This window comes from Pungitius pungitius, chromosome 20 (assembly GCF_949316345.1).
Source record: "Pungitius pungitius chromosome 20, fPunPun2.1, whole genome shotgun sequence".
In the NCBI taxonomy this organism is placed as follows: domain Eukaryota; kingdom Metazoa; phylum Chordata; class Actinopteri; order Perciformes; family Gasterosteidae; genus Pungitius; species Pungitius pungitius.
The window spans coordinates 14,938,859-14,960,483 of record NC_084919.1 but is presented as its reverse complement, the minus strand read 5'-3'; the positions used below and the strand labels follow the sequence as shown (position 1 = coordinate 14,960,483).

General features: G+C 39.9%; 1 protein-coding gene and 1 long non-coding RNA gene across 2 annotated transcripts; one reads left to right on the top strand and one right to left on the bottom strand.

Annotated features, from left to right (window-relative positions):
- The first annotated feature begins 12,084 nt into the window (after positions 1-12,084).
- Positions 12,085-13,202, top strand: LOC119194886 (uncharacterized). The gene is made up of 3 exons (XR_009942835.1): positions 12,085-12,116; positions 12,202-12,267; positions 12,878-13,202. It is a non-coding gene; the product is annotated as an uncharacterized LOC119194886 (long non-coding RNA).
- A 289-nt stretch (positions 13,203-13,491) lies between these two features.
- Positions 13,492-21,456, bottom strand: mep1a.2 (meprin A, alpha (PABA peptide hydrolase), tandem duplicate 2). Its single transcript, XM_037449314.2, has 14 exons — positions 21,342-21,456; positions 21,225-21,249; positions 21,095-21,148; positions 20,966-21,003; positions 20,817-20,892; positions 20,600-20,717; positions 20,261-20,436; positions 19,695-19,916; positions 19,249-19,395; positions 18,519-18,734; positions 18,002-18,448; positions 15,369-15,542; positions 14,939-15,146; positions 13,492-14,016 (listed from the first exon to the last, which is right to left on the bottom strand). Exons 1-14 carry the CDS (start codon positions 21,402-21,404, stop codon positions 13,854-13,856), a joined length of 2,127 nt encoding a protein of 708 aa, XP_037305211.2. The 5' UTR covers positions 21,405-21,456; the 3' UTR covers positions 13,492-13,853.
- Between the last annotated feature and the right edge of the window lie 169 nt (positions 21,457-21,625).

The following is a 21,625-nucleotide window of genomic DNA, read 5'->3' as shown; positions in this document are numbered from 1 at the left end:
ATTGTTGAATTACATAAACTGGGGAGGACACAAAATATAATGTAGTCCAGTACAAATTTGAAATAATTTAAACTTTGAATTCAGACTTTTTGCAAGAATTTCCACAACATGAACATGCTTGATACGACAGAAAGTGGTGCAGCGCTCTCCTCTTGAATTTCCGTAGACTGGAAAGAATTACCCAATAAAGAAGCCATTGGGAGCCAGCATGTTGTGTATAATAAATAAGGGTACTCAAGGTGTCCTGCAACATGTCCTAACCCAACAAGAAAATGAAGTGGGCATGACCTGAACCTTTGAATTAGCAATTTGCAAATGTTGTTTTAAGATATGGATAAAAATAAGTATTCCATCTATTTACATCCTTGAAGTTGAAGGTTTCAGGTGCATTCATTTTTTAACAACAGATCAGGCAATCACCAAAATGATTAATCATCCTCTAAGGTAGCGGTTCCCAAACTTATTAGGCCACGCACCCCCTTCTACATCCCAACCACGTTCATGCACCCTCAAACCCTCCAAATTAAAAACAACTAAGGAAAGAAACAGAGGCCATATATGGCTGCAACAAAATTGGACCACTGAAAGAAAAGTTTTTCCATTTGTGGTATTGTTATCTAATATTTAAATGGCTGCTAAATCTTCCAATGTCAACAAAAAACGAACAAAGGGGCCACAGAAACATTGTTTCATATTAATCCCCAATCGAGTTTAAACAAACTACAGGTGAAACACTGCAACAACGTTTCAATAAATTCCAGTTAAATCTCTTTTAAACGGCAATGAGGATGGTTAGGGCACATGCACAGACTCAGAGGCAGATTGCATCACATTTAATTTGCAATTAACCATACATAGTGGTTTCATTAATTAAAATTAAAAAAATTCAAAGTAACAAATTCACAACTGATTGTCAAAAGTAGGGGAAGTTGAAATTATTTAATTTTAAACAGTAAATCATGTAAAGAACAAATTTTGGCACAGAAAGAGATATGAATAATAAAAGGAGGAGTCCATTTGAGGATTTCACGCAGAGAGAGAGATTAACTCCTCGTTTCCTTCGCCTCCGATTCCAGTCTGTCCATCTCCTCTCTTAGAACTGATAGTTTCAGATGTCCCTCTGACGGTTTCCAGTTTAGCATATTTGTATGAATGTTGCTGAATGAATGAAGTTATCTTTTAGCTGATTTTAGCTATACAAACATTAGCTAGTGTGTACGTAAAAAGAGGAGCTGAAGTACATTTATTTCTTAAATATGTGTGTGTTTTTTATAATTCAAGTTGCTGTTGTGTGTAAAAAAAACACTTATAATTACAACAATTATATTTAGGATTAATCATTGCAGAGGCCACCATCCACCACCACATTTTTCCTCTCGCACACCCCCTCGAGGCCGCTCACACCACACTTTGGGAATCCCTGCTCTGAGGAATATGAACATCAAAATCAACCTTTTCTGTTGATTGGTCCCTTAATTGCTTCTAATATTTCTTTTTTTACACCAGAACAACAATGTGTTCCAAGATATTTTTGTGTCTGATTGGAGCTGTGTATATACACTTTCAGGTAAAGATGTTCTTCAGCTACTTGTTTGCATTTCTAATTCATTTCAATTCAAAATAATAATAATATATCATTTTTGTATTCGTTGACATCTTTGTGTGTTAATCTGTATCTATTCAGCATTAAAAAGCTACAATAGATACATGTTTTAATGGGCACTAGAGTGACTTACACCCTTAGCATTAAGGCTAATTCTGTCGTTTGCCTGTTCTTGTCATTGCAGGTTCTTGCAGTGGGTGAGTAGTTGTGCCTCATTCTCTTAAAGGAGGATTTTAAAAAACAGCTTTTTATTCCTGGGAAGAAAAGAAAATGCAATATATGTTCAATATCATGGCTAAATATTTATATTATGTTGACGATAGTGGAAAGGTTTTATTTTCTTTATTGTTCTTTGCCTAATGACTCTTTTAATCACAATCTAAAATAAAAACACTTTTACTGACACTAACACCACAAAATTGCCCTCGCAGCTTGCTAAACAATTGAATGAAATGCATGGGTAAATAGAGTCCAGTTTACAAAATACTGAAGGTATACTTTAAGTATTAAAATCCACTGTCGACCAGCTCAATCAATGGATCCCGTCCTATCTAACTCAGCCCAATGAAAATACAAAGAGATACGACATACAATATCTTATGTTTCAGTTGAAGATGTCTACATTGCCGAGCTGATGGTGGAGAGTAATGTCACTCTGGAGGCCAACCAGATCCTTTCCATTTTGAATTCAACAAATGGGATCCTGACCAACTCTCCCACAGTGACCCTCTCCCACAGTGAACTGGTCGCAGGTATCACACTAAAGTTATTTTAACACTAACCCTGTCTTTGGTTTTTCCTCCTCCTATGGAGAATGCACGTTTTAGGATACTTCTGCTGAGGTAAGCTCAGCAGAAGTATCCTAAAACATGCATTCTCTCTGTTGGCTATAAGGGAGCGACTCCTCTGGTAACAAAAAGAAGTCCGATTATATGGAAGTGGTGAAGAAAATGACTACTTCTCTGTATTTACCAGCACGGGGCGACTCATTTTGTCCAATCTATAAGAAAATTACTCTCTTGTTTCATTCCATCAGTGAACTTTGTAAACATGAATTAATAATGTCTAGTTTCAAGTCGTTTTCAATACAGCATGATGTTCATGAATTATGATCCATTTAGAGTCAAACAGACCTCTTCCTCTTCTTTTACTTCCTCGCTCTTTCTATTCTAATGGTTTTACATCAGGCTGCCATATTTTCCATCATATGTATTCAATGAGACTGATCGAATCCTTTATTTATTTAGAGAAATATTTCAAAAGCAAGTTCTCTGGGATTTTTGAGTCGACTATGCTTCTCATTCTAGAGTGCCTCCTTATTCGAGATGAATCCACCTGCAACTGCAGCACCGGCTACATTTGGAGCAACGCGGTGTGCTACGGATACAACTGTTGCCGTGAAGCTCCTTGTCCTCAAAATGTGTCCGACATCGTGCCACTCTGTGTTGCCAAAGTCAATGGTAGAAGTCCTGATGTCCGACAAATGTTACATTTCTTTTCTTCCATTTCTCCATTTCATTATCTACAGCATTTTGTGAAGTTGTGTTGTTAATTGTAAATGAGTCCCTTTAATCAAAAAGTGTTCCTGCATACCGTTTTTCCGTATGGACAAATTTGTTTAATATCTAAACTGAAAATGTTTACATTCAACACAGTTCACCTCTATGGATCGGTTGTTTTGAAGGCTGGAGTCTGGGATTCAGAAAAAACTCCCCAGGTACATTTCTATTTCTGGTCGCACACAACTATATTCTTCAAATTGTTAACTGTAATACAAAATACATGAATGATTCCACCCTGTTTCTTTTTAAAGCTTGTAACCAGTTTTGCAGGTCTCAATGGATTCAATTCCCTGAATGTAACGGGTGAGAGGTATAGTAATATCCTTTCTGTTTGAATAATTGTATTCTTTGACTGAGGGCAATGGTGCAACAGCTTTTTCAATCATCTTGGCCTGAAATTAGATTGGTTAGATTGGCAAAGTGTTTTGATCTAATCATCTCAGCACGGCCTCACTACAACATCATCAGTAACTTAGTTATTGGGTTAGTAGAGTTCATGTCGGGGTGACACCAAAAGCCATCATTGAATCAATTAAAGTAAAGTATTAAGTAGAGTAATCTTATATGCTACTTAAGTTACAAGAAGGTGCATAAATAGCATATATAATAAGCATAGTTAGCGTACGTAACAAACCTAACCAAGTTGTTGTCTGTAAAAGTTATTTTTTAAAGACAGTGCAAGCTTTGATTTGTAGCATGTGCCATAATATAGGCCCCTTTGACCCAGAGCCAATTCGTCTAAGACTACACTGGCTGATGAACGTATTCCCTGCATAATATACCCTGGCTGGAGTGCTTAGACAGAATCCAGTGAAAATGACATGATTGGTTGCAGCAGGCATCTGGGCACTTGGTCCATTACAAGCTTGTCATTAAATGTCATCATACTTTTATCCAAATACAAACAAGACATTCCTGTACTAATCACTGATCTTTTACTGATCCGAATCTTAAAGGGAGTCCAACACAGTCGCTGACTTCGAGGTGGCGGTCAGCGTCAAGTTTTCAAAGGAAAAACTTCATGACATTGTTAGTGATCTTGAAATCCATCTTGGAGCTGTGCTTAAGGTTGACACTGAAGGTCAGTAGAAGAGATAGCTGTTGATCTTCATCCAATTCCATCATGTTGATTCTGTACCTATGTCCTAGCTGTTGTGCAACAGCTCGCTCGTGCGACGTTGTTCAGCGGGATGCCGGCTTTCGAGGTCTAGCTTATTTCAGATATTGAAAACGATAATTTTACTGTTTATTGGCATCATATACAATGTAGAGAGAATGTTAAAGTTAACCTACTTTTCACTGGATTTATCACCATAAAGACCATAAAACGTATGTTTTTGAGCCAGGACACCTTGTGATGGGGTTAGGGTTAGAGTTAGCTGTCCATCACAATATTGTTAGGTGTTTCATCTTAAAGCTTTAACTCTTCCACCTTTAACAATGTAACCTTTTAACAATATAAAGATCCTTATTTTTCATGATAATGAGTTTTAGGTGGTCCTTAGAATCTGGGCTGCCAGATCTTTGTGAGAAAACCAGTTAAATGACAAATAGCAGAATCAAAATAATGCCATTGCAATACTATAAGCACTGCTTTTAAATAAAACCAAAAATGCTGACATTGCGAAATATATTGTGATATTAAAAATGTTTAGTGGGCTAGCATGTTTACATTTTGATAATATGCTCTGACATTTACTGAGCAATGGTTTTATCAGCTATCAAAATTTCTTTGTATGGGCATTATTTCTTCCTAACTTATTTTCGAGCACCATAAGATGATAAGAGAAGTTATCATTGGTCAAAGTGGTTAAGTAACATTTAGGTCCTTATCAATTATCCACTGAGATGAGTGGGGACTGAAGCAGAACCAAAGACTTGTGTAGACAAAAGACTGTAGGGACTCAAACCAATTGGTAGCCGTTGAAGAGCTTTACCTTCTACTCTAATGCAGATTATTGTATGACTTTGTATTTATATGGCCTTCTTGACACAGGAATGGTCACCATAGAGGCCCCAAAGACTCCAGTGTGCTACTCGTCGAGTCCACTCCTGAAATGCACATTTGAGGAGGCAACAGACAACGCTGGCTGGAGCAAGAAGACTATGAATGAGAGCCTTGGCCTCAACACAGGGAGCGTGGTGAAACTGAATGAAAACTGTGCCACAGGGGAATACAAGTCTTGTGTCGCAGTTACACTCCAGAAGGTGACAGGCCTTTGGTCAGGCGAGTACAGTGATATCCTATTTTGTTTTGTTTTATACGTATTTAGTGCAAATTTGAATCACCATAAGATAAGAGATTTTGTATTGGAATTGGTTCAATATTTCTATTCTACTTTGCTGGGACACATTTGTGAAGAGCTCCAAAAATTGTTATGTGTTTGCGTTTTTTGGTCATCAACAGAACCTATGAAAGAGAGAGTAGTTTTTGAAAAAGCCAAGAGACTCAACTATGATTGGACCGGACTGGAGTCAGGCCTTTGTTGTCATAGTCTACTCTTCAAATGCTCATGTTTTATGGATCAGTGCTAAATGTCTAAACAAAGTTATACATGGTAACATCAGATACAGAGGACACAATCTTATTTAGCTATCACTGAATTGTTTTATTCAATGTCTAATCTGAACTGAGTAGCCTGAGAGAAAATAAAAAAGCTTTTTCCTACTTGTGCCCTTCAGGCTTATATGAGTGTGCATTCACCAGTGGGTCAGTCAGGCACATAGCAAAGACATCACTGACAGTCCTGCTCCTGCCTGATTTTATCAACCTGGACATCAAGCCTCTTTCTGTAGACTGTTCCGAAAAGATTGCCACCGAAAACGTTACAGTGAATGTCACTGCGACCATCTCAAACTCCACTGAAAGCTATAGTGTTTGGTGGACCTTCATGGGCATGCGGAAGGATAATCTATACAACACGTGTAAGTCAGCACCAACAAAATCTTTCTGTCCCTTTGATTCCTTTTATTGTAATGTTTCTTTATTTCATGACACCAACGCAAATTAAAATTCACAATATTTCTGCAAAATGCGTGCAATTCAACGACAGCAAACATTGCCCTGACTTCTATTCTCTCTTTACAGCTGATGGATATAACCTGGTATATAGTTTCACAGCTAACGTCAGTTGCCAGAAAACCACTAATTCACAAGAGGTTTCTGTCATTTTTGAGAACATCGCGCAACAAAAAAAAAATGGAACAGTGACGATTCCAGTTGTTTATCGTAAGTTATTATTTCATATTAGATTGTAGTTAATTCAGTAGTATTGAACTTCTTTAAAACAATAGAATCTATTCTTACTTTGTCAGAGGACTTTAGTTATAGCCATACTAATTAAAATTGTCTCTTGCATCAACCAATCATTTCCTATATTTTTGTCCAAGAGGGGGCACCATTTTGCAAAGCAGAAAATGACGCCAGTGGAGAGTTTTGGCCAATTTGCCCAGCTAAAGACACATTGATTAATAAGACATGCCCACCAGGCAGAGTTGGATATAAGTCACGCACATGTGGAGGCACAAAGTGGCAGGATTCGATCTCCTTCTGCGTCGACGAAGAGTTGAATAAAGTTTCAAATGCTGCAGATGTAAGTGTGCCTCAAGTATAACGTTTTCTTTAACCTTCTTTATCAGACCTTAGAATTGTTCACGGATGATTTTTTTTTTTTTACTTTGGCTTGATGGTCCTAAAATTTGACAAGAAAATAATGGTCTTTCTCCACTGGCTTGACGTTATGGCGTTCAACCTGCTCAGAGAGTACACAAGATGAGCAATCAAGCTTGGTTTAACAACCCTCTTTCCACACTAGTTGGAGATTAAATAAGCCAACAAGATCATTCAAATGTTTAATAACATAACAAACATTACGATTGATAATGATTTAAGTGCAAACCTCGTTAGGAGTTATTAGGGTCTTCGCTACAACTAGTCGTAGAGGAACAAATTGTATTTCATGGAATTATTATTCTTTTCTTTAAGGAATTTTCCCTTTTTGAGGCCTTAAATTTTGCATGCATATGAGGTCTCTGCAATTGGGTATAAAGAAATGTCTCTATAGTGACCCCTTTTGTACCACAGTGGACCAGTTTTTTCCTCCGATGCCCGATTGACTTGAACTTTGGCACACATGTGCTCTTCAAAAAAGTCCATCAATGTATGCAACTGCGCCTAACTTGATTTTCCGCAATTTTGAATTGTGTCAAAATCACATTTTGGGCAATTTCTCCTAAACGCTGTGTCGGATTGTCATGAAACCTTCGGTGGATCATTATTGGTTCAATGTACCCCTTATATATGAGAATGATGCTGAGAGCTCATTCTTTTGAGAAGATATGGGCTAATGAACTTCAAAGAGTGTTGCTTAATCTGGCAACTCATTCATTTCAAATGACTTGGCATGCCCTCACCAAAACATGTGTAGATATTGAACCGCTGAACACTATGGGGCGCCGTTTGTAAAATGTTGCACGTTCTAAAATCCTGCGCAGTTTTGGTTGATTTAGCATTATCATATAAAAAAAATTCAAATGTCACTTTTTCAAACATTTAGAGACAAAATCATGTAAATACATGCAACAACTTTTCCAAGTACAATGTTGGGCAGTAACACAAAGTTGTTAAATAGTATAAATATTTAATCTAAATGTAAATGTAAATGTTAAATGTTATGTTATATAATTGTTAAATATAAATATACATTTTAAATGTTGTATGTAAATGGTAAATGTTATATATAGATGTTAAATGTAAATGTAATGTTAAATCTAAATGTAAATCTAAATGTTGAGTTTAAATGTCAGACATGACGACTGAACATGACAATTCTTACGGTAATTCATGCAGCAAGCCAAGATGGCAAATCCGTATGAATTAGCACTTGTTAGTTCGTTCGTTTCCCTCTGACCTCAGACCTTAATAATGTTTAAGATGAAGTTTGCAAAGCGGTACACACGGTTAACGATGACTCTCGGACGATTTGTCCAACGGCCGCAAGAGTTCTTGGCTGCGTTTTTAGCGGTCCGGCCAATGCCTGGGTAGTAGCAAGGACCCGTCTGCTCGCAGCTTTAATTTTGTTTGAACTTGATGAATTGCTTATTTTTACCATTGGGTACAACAGCAAAATGTTATAATGTTAATGTATACAAAGCTCATTGTAACGCACCACAAGAGACAGGAGTGAAACCCAAGCGCAGAGCGCAGCTTTATTGGGGAAGTACAGACAAGGGTTAGGCGTAGTCGAGTCCAGTAGGCGGGCAGAGGATCGAAAGCCAGGAGAGCGGGGATAAACAGAGGCACCGTCAGGGGGTCAGGCGTGGTCGTATCCGGAGTACAGGCGGGTGGTCGAAAGCCGGGATTGCGTGGAGCTAGGCAGAAGTACCGTTGAGGATCAGGCAGGCAGGAACGAGGTCTGGGACAAACGAGAGGTCAATAACAGGCAAGAACAGGAGATCGGGAAAACGCTCAGAGTGTGATGGAACATGCACAAGACTTCGCAAGGAGCTTTGGGGAGTCACAGGCTTAAGTACAGGGCTGGCCCTGATTAGTGACGAGCCCCAGGTGAGTCGGTGGGCTGATCCCAGATGGCACAAACCATTATGGCTCAAAACAGAGGGGTGACTGAGGTCCCGATCTTCGCACCTCAATATTCCGGGGACGGGGAGCGTCTGCCTGTGACACTCATAATGTAAATCAAGATTGACTGATGTTATTACGCAACTCCACTTACTAGAAATACTAGGGATTTGAGATAAGTTTCTAGCAAATTCATTTCCAAATGTGTTCATTTGGTGTAATTAAAAGAAATGGTCAAAGAACTGCTTGCTTTGAATGAAGCCGTAGGAGACAGGACCTCACAGCTAAGAAAAAAACCTTCCCCAAACTATACAGTAAAATCTGCGTATTTGGGATGTGACAAACTTTCACTTGAACGTTTCAAAACTACTCAGATCACACATAGAATGTAATGTATGTAGGGATAGGATGGGTGTGTTTCAGTATATATTTACAAGTAGCTCCTGTTTGTTTTGCTTCCAGTACTTCCTAATGGGATTGGGGGCTACCGAGGAGGGAGCCGTCAACATATTTTCTGGACTTAAGAACAGTTCTACAGTCAATTCAGATTCCCCTGACTCAATTGCAGACATTGATCAATCCATTGATGTTCTTGAAGTGATGTCAAGGGCATCAGATAATTTTACCTTCGAAGAGAACATCTTTCCTGTAAGTCCCAGATTGTTTCAATTTTCATGACTGCAATTGTTTAAAGTATCTTTGATATTTGGAATAATTTTCATCGTGGATAGTAACTGGGATTTTCTAATTGAGAGCAGATGTATATATATATATACATATTATCTTTAAAGGGCAGTATAAGTACAATAGTTTGAAAATGGATAAAGCCATAGATAGATAGATCTTTAGCCCCGCTTCAATGCTATTTTTGTGGTTTGGATAGAGTTGACAGTGTTCAAAAGCTATTGTCTGAGGGGAGACGTTACATTAAAACATTTAAAAAGTAAAGAATGACCTGCCTATCCCCTGTTAGCAGTTCCTGAGAACCCAAAGTTGTAGTATTACTAAAGTAATGCGTTGATTGTTTTAGTATGGATTTGTTTCAATGAAAGAATACAAAACCATTGTGCCACTTTTCCACCAATGACAAGAACCCTGTCGTCGGATGGACTGATTGATCTACCCATTGATGTTATAATCTCTTTTGCCTGAGATGAGGGGTATCAGTGTGGAACACCTGGCTTCCACATAAAGCCATGATCCAACTAGCTTTCACTCTGAAATGTGATTTAGATTATTTCAATCGACCCAGGGTTCGATCCGTTCAAAACCTGTTTCTGAACAAGTGCTGTAAAAGCTGCTGGTGTGGTATGGCTTATCTTGAAAAACAAGGCCTTAACCCTGCAATCAAATTAGGGATGACTTGATTCCATTGCTATTAATGAGAAATCTACAATAATTCATTTACCGTAGTCAACTACTTGACTGTGCATAGTAAATATGTGAATTTTGAACTGTCAACAGTTCACACTAATGATTGTTCACATTCACACACTATTTCTCTTTCCTTTGGCAGTGGAATGCTCTGAGGGCAACCACATCACAGTGAATGCATTGCATACCAAGCTTATGATCTGCTTTTTCTTAACCAATATTAATCCATCACACCATCACTGGAGCTACACAGTACCAATCCGCAAGATCAGCTCACAACCCTAGATAGTAGATGGCATCCACTGACTACGTTTGGTATCCTTCTCTTTCAGGATTTTGTTGAGGCAGCAAGCAATCTATTGAACGGGTCCTGGTCTTATGCGAACCAATCAAGGAAAGAGGATATGGCAGCCAACTACCTCCAGTCTGTGGAGGGTCTGACGAAGAATATAAACTTCAGCAATAGCAAAGGATTCCTCAGTGAGAATTTAGATGTCAAATTCTGCTCGAGTTCTGACTGTAATGCGACTGTGTTTGGCATCAACGTGATCCTGAACAAGACCAACGGAATAATGAAAGCTGTTGCCATCAAAAATCTAATGGATAAATTAAAAAACAACTTTCACGAAACACAGTATGCCAGTCTAATATTATCCGCAACACTGGAGGACAAAAATAGTTTGTCTGTTAAAATTGAACTGGACTTCCCCCGAATTCAGCCGAATGGCAATAAACCTTACTGCGTCTTCTGGAACACCAGCAAGGGGGACTGGTCAGATGTGGGATGCGCTGTCAAATATAATGATACTGACAGCACCGTCTGCGAGTGTAATCACCTGACTTCATTCTCCGTCCTCATAGCCAAGGAAGATATATCTACCGATGACCTGGATATGATTACCAATGTGGGCCTGGGCGTGTCCATCTGCTGCCTGGTGATCTTCCTCACTGTTGAGTATCTAGTGTGGTCAGCTGTGGTCCAGTCCAACCTTTCACATTTCCGTCACACAGCCATTGTGAACATTGCCACGTTCCTTTTGCTCGGTGATTGCAGTTTCCTGGTGCCTGCGGAGAAATTCGGTGAAGATTGGTGCCTATTTTTTACAGTATGCAAACACCTGTTTTTCTTGGCCATGTTCAGCTGGATGCTGTGCTTGAGTGTGATGCTCGTCCACCAGCTCATCTTTGTCTTCAACCCGCTGAGCAAAAGAGTCTTCATGTTCCTCTCCAGCATCGTAGGATATGTTTGCCCAATCTTGATTGTCGGATCGAGTTATGTGTTTTGCAAGTACACCGAAAAAGAATACTATGACAATGAAACATGCTGGCTGGTTTATGACGGACTCTTAAAGGGTTCCCTTCATGCTTTTCTTCTCCCTGTTGGTGTTGTGATTTTTACAAATCTCTTTTCAATGGTAGTTGTGATTGTTACTCTATTGAAGTCCTCGGTCCCAGATGGCAGCAAGTCAGATGACAAGGAGACAGCCAAAGGCATCGTCAAAGTGGTGGTCCTTCTAACGCCTGTCTTTGGAGTAACATGGATTTTTGGCTTTGCCTTTCACCTATTGAATAGGGGAACCTCCTTGCATGATGTTGCTAACTACAGTTTTACCATCCTAAACTCTTTCCAGGTAATTTTAAAGCAATCCACACACCAAACTGAATGTCCTACTTTTTGTCTCCAAGTACCATTAACTCAGCTGATTTACATACATTGAATGTAGAATTAAAGATGTAAAAACCACAACAACAACAAACAACAAAACCCATTGCACTTCTGTCTTGCAGGGCCTTTTCCTTCTGATAACAGGGTGTTTTGCAGAGAAGAAGGTATGTTAAGTTATACAGTGTCAACATGTTTATTACTCTGGAGGGGCAGGGTTTTGATGCCTTGGGCTTACAATGGATATTGGTCTATCTATTTATAATATTTAAATATTTATATATTTATTTGTGTTACAATGAACAGGTTCGAGATGAAATGATGAAGCTCATAATGGTAAGTTTTCCAACAATGACTATCCAGAACTATACCAATAATGTTGGGTACTTGAATTATATCTGTCTTATTTTTTTTTCCTTAGGCAAAATCAAAAGGAAAGACAAAGAGCACGAAGAACTTCTAAAACATACACAAAAGAAAAATCGAGGTCAGTCTTCTGTTACATCACATGTTTGTTCTATGTCTCTTAGAGGATCTTCACATACCGCGTCTCCTCTTTACCGCTGAATAAGTGGTGTAAACGCCAGAAGAGCTGCAACACTGAAAATAGAATTATCTATCTTTTCAAGGTCCAGGGTCCAGACAATGGCATTACACTGTTAGCTCTGAAATCTCTATTAGATAACTTTATTAAATTATGCAAGGATCATTTTCATATAAATATTTAGTACTATGTGGGCTCAGGGTATCTCTGAGAGCATGATGGGAAATTGCAGCATCATTTCATGATGGATAAATCAGAACACTAAAACATTTAGTTTTTGTCACGTTTCCTTTTCAAGCAGTGTGATCATTGCACCAGTTTGATGGAAAAGTCAATCAACAATGCAAAACAAAGATTTATGACACCAACCTATTTATTATTGTTTTTTTGATTTTGATAGTCCTCCATGTTGGACAATTTGACCAACTGCCAGGTCCAGCTAGTAACAAGCATCTTCACCATGCTACACTTAAAAGCAGAGATTCAATCCCTTTCTCGCCACATGTAAGAACATACATTGTGAGTCTAAAAATGTTCCATCTGTACTTTTCAGGTGGTGGAGACAGAGTCCACCTGACTGCAGCTCAACTTGGAGCCCACATCTCTTAGAGTCAACGTTGTGTTGCATTATAGTTTTTAATATTAGTTGCACTACTACAGAATTTGTCAATTGAAATTTAGCTAATGCATAATATTTTAATGGGTTAAGTTAATGCAGATTGAATAAGTGCCAATGAAATGCTACACAATACCAAACAGACACTGTATGGCATTAAGGGGGGCTTTAGACTACTATGGACTCAATGATACGATGTTGTCCACTCTTTAGGACTAGGTTAAGTGGACTGTATTTAGAACATAAGTTATTTTATTATTTTAAGATTGACATGGTTTGATTCTTGTTTGTTTTAAAGGAAAGTCTAGTGGGTCGCGCACCCGTTTGTAGTGGGTCGCGGGCCTTTGCATGGCAAATCATTGTGCTTTTATTTTGAAGAGACAGCGGAGTGTCGGTTTTTTTCCAGCTCGTCCGTCCATGTTTTCAGTCAGCAATTAGAACGCAAAAGCACCCCCCCGTCGTCGACACCGCTAGCGCAACCTCCCCCCCCTCAACACCGCTAGCCCCCCCCCGTTGACCGATCGATTTGGGTCGCGGCTTGTCATTATGATGATGGGTGGGTCCCGGAGCCAGACCAGTTGAGAACCACTGCTATAACCTGTATACCATGTGTGTCAAACCACTATAAACATATATAGAGATTTAAAGTCTTTTGTTATTTTATTTTTCATGATACTATGCAGGATTAAGACCTTTCAATATTAACTACACATTTTCCATAACACAATCTATGTATTTATCAAAATCACATTGATTCCATTTATCATATAAATCAAACCCACTCATGCCCTGCTACAAGGTTGGGAATTAATTTTAAAAAAAATTCATGCAGCTACAAGATATGGGCTTAGAAATCAAAATCATAAGCTCATAAACTGATGCTGATATTCTTCTCTGTGATTTCACTGCTAAATTAATGCAGAAGACACTGTGCTCTGGTGAGGACGGTGAAGACAGCCAGTGTGAGAATCACAGTCCCTGCAACAGCACCAATCAGGGCTCCCACCATGCTTGTGTCCTCACTCACTTCCTCACACCTCTTCCCAGAGTAGAAGGTGGTCTGGGATGATGCACACCTGAAAAAAACAGATTTCTTTTTTAGGAGAAAATATTTATTTAAATAACAGTACTTGGTCTGAACAATATCGCTCAACACATATGCTACATATGATCTTTATTGACGACTAAAAGAAGGGCAAAGCAGCCAGCTAGCAACCAACAATTCCTGTAAAGATTTGAAAGAAACTACAAGTCCCGACCATATTTGTAAAAGTGTCCCTATTTTCAACAACCATTTCAAAATGATCATAATTCTATTTTACTTGGTTTCAGTGATACACACGGTAGACATACGTAAGTGAGCGAGGGGGGTGGGGATATTTTCGATCAAGTAGCTACTTAGAATCACATTCTGTTAACTTGTTAGAATGTTAACTTGTGTATAATGTATTTGCACTTAATCTTGCTAAATTCCACAAGGCAAATACATTAAGTTAAAAAAAAATTCCTTGGCCCCATTTGCCTTTGTAAGAAAATGTTCTATTTTGTCTTTATTATTTTGTCAGAATGCACCAGAATGCTTTGTTTGTATGTGAAAAAAAATCTTTATTTAGCCCCCCCTACAATAAAATTCACTAGCCGCCACTGGTAAACACTATGCAGTGTTATCAATCATCACATACATACATTATTACTAAATACAGATTCATCTTAATAAATATATATACAAATTATACAATAAAGGTTTTCCTCCTTTTTTCTGTGTTTTCCTTCAAACAATCCCCAACAATATCCATTTGTTACATGCACACTGTCTTTAAAAAATAAACTTACATCTTCAAAGGAAACAACATCAAGGTTCACTCAAAGGTGCCAGTTTGGGGCTTGAGAAAAGTAAGGATTATACAAATTATACCCAATTCTCTAGATTTAATTGCTCGAAAAAAATACACATTTCGTAATGCAGAGAAAACGTGTGCTGTGTATTAATTCACACACCTGCATGAGACTCTCCCGTCACGCTCCACACACACTCCTCTGTTGGAACAAGGGTTGGGACGACAGGGATCGGCGGCTCGGGCTTCTCTGTGTTTTTTAGAAACCTGCGGCCTCGTTTCCACCTCGCCGATTGGCTCCTCGTTTGGGAAATCCTTTCTTGGTGACGCCGGTTCTACGTTCACCTCGGTCTGGATCAGGTGGGTCAAATCTAACAAAACAACAAGTTCATGAATATTTCCAATAAAACATTAGCTCATTCAACATGTCCATGTTTATATATGTAAGAGTAAAGTGAGACAAAGATTATGCGCCAAAAATAGTTCTATGAATTGAACACACAGGAAATTTTCACCAGATATTTTATTACTTGATATGATATAGGAATAATCTCATATTGCCAGGTAGAGAGCTGCTAGGTTTTGATTCTCACCATTGAAGTCGACAGTGATGATGAAGTCATTTTCTTTGAGGAAGCTCCTGCTGTGCAGGTGCTTATGAGAAATGAATGTGCTCCATCCGAAGTCTGTCCCGTGGAAACACTGGCAGCCGACATCCCACTCTGCACCTGAAGCAGCTGTTGGTCTGTTCCAACGAGGATGAGTGTCTGAGAGTGGAAATGGTCAAACAAGCGTTATCTGTTTCTCAGTTTCACATATTTGTGGTTGCAATATGATGTGAGAATGTGAGAATTGGAAATGAACTGTACTTGTATCGCACTTTACTATATTTAAGACCACTTATACATGTCTTAATTCACCCATTCATACCAATTTGTACATACACAAGATTTTCCAAATGGCCCCTTTCTGGTTTCTTATCTCCTTGCATATTTTCTAAATCATGAATGTTTGCGTATGCATTTTTTGAAAAAGCGTGGTTACATTTCCTTGTAACAAAGTAAAGAAGGCTGAAAGATCTCACAAACCATAAGAAACAAAGCATTTTGATTAGTCTGGACGGGTTACAAGGACTTTTCTAAGGCTTTGGCACTGTAGAGAACCAGGGAGCCACTAGCCACAAATGGAGAAGACTTAGAGCAGTGGAGAACCTTCCCGGGAGGGGAAAGAATCCCCATGTCAAAGGGGGCACAACCAGTTATTATAGTTAGAGGGCAATTCTTTTTCTCATAGGCCAAGTAGGTTTGGATAGAATTCTTACCTTAATAAATGAAATCTTTATCGAAAAAATTAATTTTTTATTTATGCGGTTTATCTTTGTTCTAATATTGAAATTAGTTTGACATGTGTCACAAATATGCAAAACAATAAAGAAAGAAAGAGACATATAAATACTACTACTAATTTTTTCAACACTGTATTTCTTATTCTACTCCATACTGTCACAAACCAACGCTCCTCTTCCCCAGAATATTGAGACCTGAAGACCAAGATCCCAAATCCCACTCTTTACGGCTGCGTTGGTTTGTGCCATTCGGGATCAGCCCATTGAGTGGGCACGGGCACTCCTCCCGATGCACCTGTGGCTCGTCAACCATCAAGAGGGCCTGTATATGAGCTCCTGACTCCTCAGAGCTCTTTGCGAAGTCTTGTGCATGTTTCATCACATTCTGAGCGGGTTCCTGATCTCCTGTTCTTGCCTCTCGTTGAAGACTCCTAATTTGTCCCAGACCTCGTTCCCGCCTGCCTGACCCCTGACGGTCCCTCTGCCCATCTACGCTCTCCTGGATTTCGACCATCTGCCTGTTTACTGGACACGACTACGACTCTTGTGGTGCGTTACACATACATTCTAATGCCTAGCGTTTATTTATGATCGGATGGCTGCACATTCCGCAGTGTCAGCAATGTTACCCTGAGTATTCGAGCCGTCGTGGTAAAATGTGGTCGTGGAGACCTTCTGTAGCAGAGGAGTTTGAGTACTGTTTTGCATTAATATCTCTTTCTGTCCGTGGACTCAGTGTTGAACTAATCCATGAAAGGTTGAGTATGTAAATGGCAGAGGTGTGGACTCGGGTCATGTGACTTGGACTCGAGTCAGACTCGAGTCATGAATTTGATGAGTTCAGACTCGACTCGACAAAACGTACAAAGACTTGCAACTCGACTTGGACTTTAACATCGATGACTCGTGACTTCACTTGGACTCGAGCCTTTTGACTCGAGAAGACTTGCTACTTCACATGAAAACTGGGGGAAAACGTTTTCACACGGCCGCGCCGCTCTGTTTATCTGCATCTGTCAAAAAAATGTGCGCCACCTGTATGCAGAGAGCGCTGCCTGCACAACATCCAATCACTGCAGTCCCACCTGGTTCTGATTCGACAGCATCTAAACAGGCACATTGCAAGACAACCGATGAAGCGCAACAACGCGCCAGTTGGAAAAATGATACTGAAGATAGTTTCGTTTGGCTATAAACATTACGATGCAGTCGACAAAAAACGAGTTGCTATTTGCAAAACATGCGGGTCGTAGATTACAGACGGAGCTGCCACAACCCGGATTCAGACTCCGATGGAAATCCTCGCCAACATTATGTCAACGTCCGTTTTAAAGTACTATAACACAGTCACAGTCGATCCACCATTACCCTTCCCTTCCCTACGTAGTGTAGTAGTAGTGTCCGAAGTCATATGCTTTAAAGCATATGACTTCGGTTTCTTGAGGGAAGGGCTTTTGAAGCAGTGAAAATATTTTTAACATTGCATAAACGGAAATGTATTATCGTATACCTTAGTGTACAATAGACAATGAATATTAACACAACATTGATATGAGTAAAGAGTAGTTTCAAATAAAACATGTGGTTATAAGGGATTTTCTGTAATAAGAGGACTTGAAATGACTCGAAACTAAAATGGTAAGACTTTGGACTCGACTTGAGACTTGTTGGCTTTGACTTTTGACTCGACTTGGGACTTGCCTCATCTTTGACTCAACTTGAGTCGGGACTCGAGGGCAACGACTTGAGACTTACTTGTGACTTGCATAACAATGACTTTGTCCCACCTCTGGTAAATGGGATGGATACCATCGCTGGAGTTTTGACACTGTATGTTGTGTGAAGCACCAATCTCAAAATCTGCCAGTAACCTGGACTTACCTGTGGTGAAGCTTCTCGTGGAAGACATTCTCAGCTTCACATCAGGGTTCTGGTCCATGGCAACGATGGTTGCCTGCCTGTTTTTGACTGGCCACTGCATCACCGCATCATTTTCCCCACTGCAGAGGTGCAAAGCTATCCCAACATAGTCTGGGTAGCCACTCTCTCTTCCATTAGGGTAAACACTGATACCGAATGAGTGGCCCTCCGAGTTGAAGAAGCACTTGCTTTTCAACAAACCGCCAGGAGGAGTACTGGCAAGAATGCTGGTGAAGTTGTGGATTTGCCAAACGGAGCTGGGGCAAATGGTCTCAGTAAGGGTGATGTCGTCGATTGAGACGGAACCCGAGGAGCTGGACGATCCTCTGACGCCTTGGAAGAAATAGCGGAATTTCCTGGACACCTTGAGAGTCACGTAGGCCATTTTCCAGGCAGCATCACCACTTCCTGAGAGACAAGAAAGATGCAGACAGTGTTGTTATTCTGTCCTGGCCTAGTAATGATAACATCAGAATACCTGTTATGGTGTGGATCTTCCTGATGCTGCGTACAGTCCCGGTCCCGTCGTCAGTCCTGATCCAAATCACCAGTTTGTCCCCGGGTGCTCCGGTCATCTTGTAGAAGAACTGCAGGCACTGTTCCTCCCTCTTGGGGTAAAGGATACGTGACTCTAGCAAGGCGCTGCTTCCCACTGGGCCGAAAGATGTATCGAACTTCATGAAGTAGCCAGAGTCTGGAAACAGAACAACCATCGGTACACAGTGCGTCAACTGAATCATTGTCATGACGTGGATTGTTCCGTGTTTAGTGTGTAAAGTGTGAGACTGTATTACATTTTCCTTTCAGTGTTGTCTTTTTTCTGGCCAGGCTCCCATAGAGCCCAGCTCTGTGTGGTGTACGCACATTCTGGTCTAATCGAATGATACTTTGGCAATTTCCCGATCTTTCATCTCGTTTAAAGTATTTGGTCTTCCCTTGCCAGGGTTGTTGTGGTTAATATTGTTTTTATTTTCTAATTTGACACATCATGTTACAAAGGTGGACTTATTTGAAGGTAATTTGTATCACCACATCTTATTAGGGGGCTTTACATTGTTTTTATCAACAGCAATTGTGACAGCTTTGTGTGAGTTCATTACGTAAAACATTTCGAGTCCTGTTTGTAACAAATCACAAGCGCAAAATGCCAAGTAGGCAAGAATTATTATGAGGCACCGTTCCATTGATCTAGAAAATAAGTTTAGTACCTCTGCAGAGCCCTGCCATGGTGTGGTCTGTATCAGCAGGACTGCTCAACGTCTGGACCCAATCTGCGTTGTCCTCCTCGTTCTGGATCATGCCACAGATGTTATTTAGCTCAAAGGAGCACTGGTCCAACAGAGTGAGTGTGTTGGCTGCAACAGGACAGTTAGCAACACACATTATTGTTGATATGGATTAAATTACAGTGGTAATTTCCATTCAAGCAAATAAATACACCTTTTATTTTAGTGCATATTTAGATTCTAGCATCTGAGTGGCAGCTGAACAACCTCAACAAAGACTCCCGAAGAGAAGAGGCCGTCAGAGTTGGGTGATAGTTATTTTTAATGCAGCTGCGACAGGAGTAAATATAATTCACCTGAAGTGTTAAATCAAATAAGTACCTTACTTACACATCACTTTTCCAGGGGTTAGGGACAGAGACACTCACCACAGTCGTACATGCGGTTCAGCCTGCTGACGTCTACAGAGCTGAAGTCCAGACGCTGGCCTATGACCTCATTGAAATAGGGTATGGTGGTGGTTATCGTGGGGACGCTGTCGTTCTTGTTGAAGGATAGCGGCCTGTAGTGCATGATGGACTCATAATCATATGGCGTGTTTAGATCTGTGATAAAGTCATCCTCGTACTTGTTGAAATTGTGATCCATCCCTGTCAGGAGAAAGTAGCATTGCCACGTAGACAGTCATGTTTGTGATGGTGTATCAATGTCGTTAAACATCTCTAGAAAATAACATGCATGTATATCTAGAAGCTGTGTAACCTCATATGCTTTCATAATTTTGGAGAATTCTCCTTTTCTTTCTAAAAATGTACATCTAAATTTTAAACTAAACTTACAAATTCATGACTGATTAAAAAATTCAGCCTGATGTCAATTCAGTGTTTATTAAATTATCTCAATGAATATCTCTATTGTTAAATTCAGTTGAGGTATTTATTAAATCCTGGTCGAAGGCCTGAAGAAAACCCCAAATGACACTATTGTGACCCACCTTCTTCAATCTGGTCCCACCAGATTTTGACATAGTTGTCTCTATCTGAGCGAGACTGCTCGTGGTAAAAGCCCAGAGCATGGAGGAGCTCGTGCTGCACAATGGCCTTGGTGTCACACCTGGAGCCGATTGACACGTTCTGGCCTGTTCTGTCATCCCCAACATACGACCAGCATCTGCAAAGATAATATGGAGACTGGAATTACAACGTGACCAAGAATGTTCTGTTAGTGCTTTCTAACTCACACATCGTAAAGCTTATTGGTGACTTTACAGCATGATCTCACAAAGTTGCACAAGTAACCATAACCCTAACCCTCCCGAGACAATGCAGCTCACCCGGACAGCTTGGTAAAGGAGATGTAGCTGCTCTCTCCTTCATAGGGCTTAAAGTCTACACAGGATCTTAAACGATATTCCTCAAAAGCCTGCAGGATCACACCTTTAGCATTCAGCTCTAGAATGAAGGGAATCCCATTTCAGCGCACATATATCAGCCTTTCGTTGGATTATATGCTGGTGGAAATGTTCTCATTTGTGCACACTGAAGGCCTACCTAAAGAATCAGTTAAGATGTAGGGAATGGGAAACTTCCATCTCCGTTTTTGGTCAAGGATTGCATTCCTGCTGGGCTGCAAGACACATTGAAAGCATTCAGAATCTGCTTTCGAGTTCTGGGCAAATCATCTCATCTCAGATACTTACATCAATGGCGATGTCCCCCTCAAACAGCTGGTTTAACCCTTAAAACAGGTTTAGTGCATGATGAATATCATTTTACAAAGCACATGAACACATCTTTGAAAAGGCTATACAGCTTGATAAAGGATTTACCTCTATTGATCTCAAGTATGTCGGCCCTCAGTTCTCCAGCATCTGCATAATCACCTGGAAGATAAATGTGATGTTACTGTGAAGAAACATGCTGTTTTTAGGTGTCTGTTATAAGGTAAAAATGACAGACCTGTACGTGTGGGAACAGCTTGCACCTGGAAAAAAACAAATGTCAAAATGTAAAGACCTCTACGAAGACCTTTTATTCAAATTCTGCTCAGTTTTGTTGAATCACAAACGCTCCTACCGTCGAAGCCACCATGACGCCAATCAGCACAGCAATTTGGATCAAGCTGTCCCTGGAGCCCATGGCGCTATCCAGACGCAAAGGTGTTTCTCTGAAACGACATAAACATGCGGATAAAGACGGTGGCTCAGGGACTTTGATCAGGATGGTTCAATGGTTAACAAACACTTCCACACATATTGTCAGTGTACAGATAATGGAAGCGCAATGAGCTGAGACCCTGCAAAGAGGCTTCAGAATCAATAGTAGAACAATCTCCATTTTACAGTCTGATAAAAGTTGGT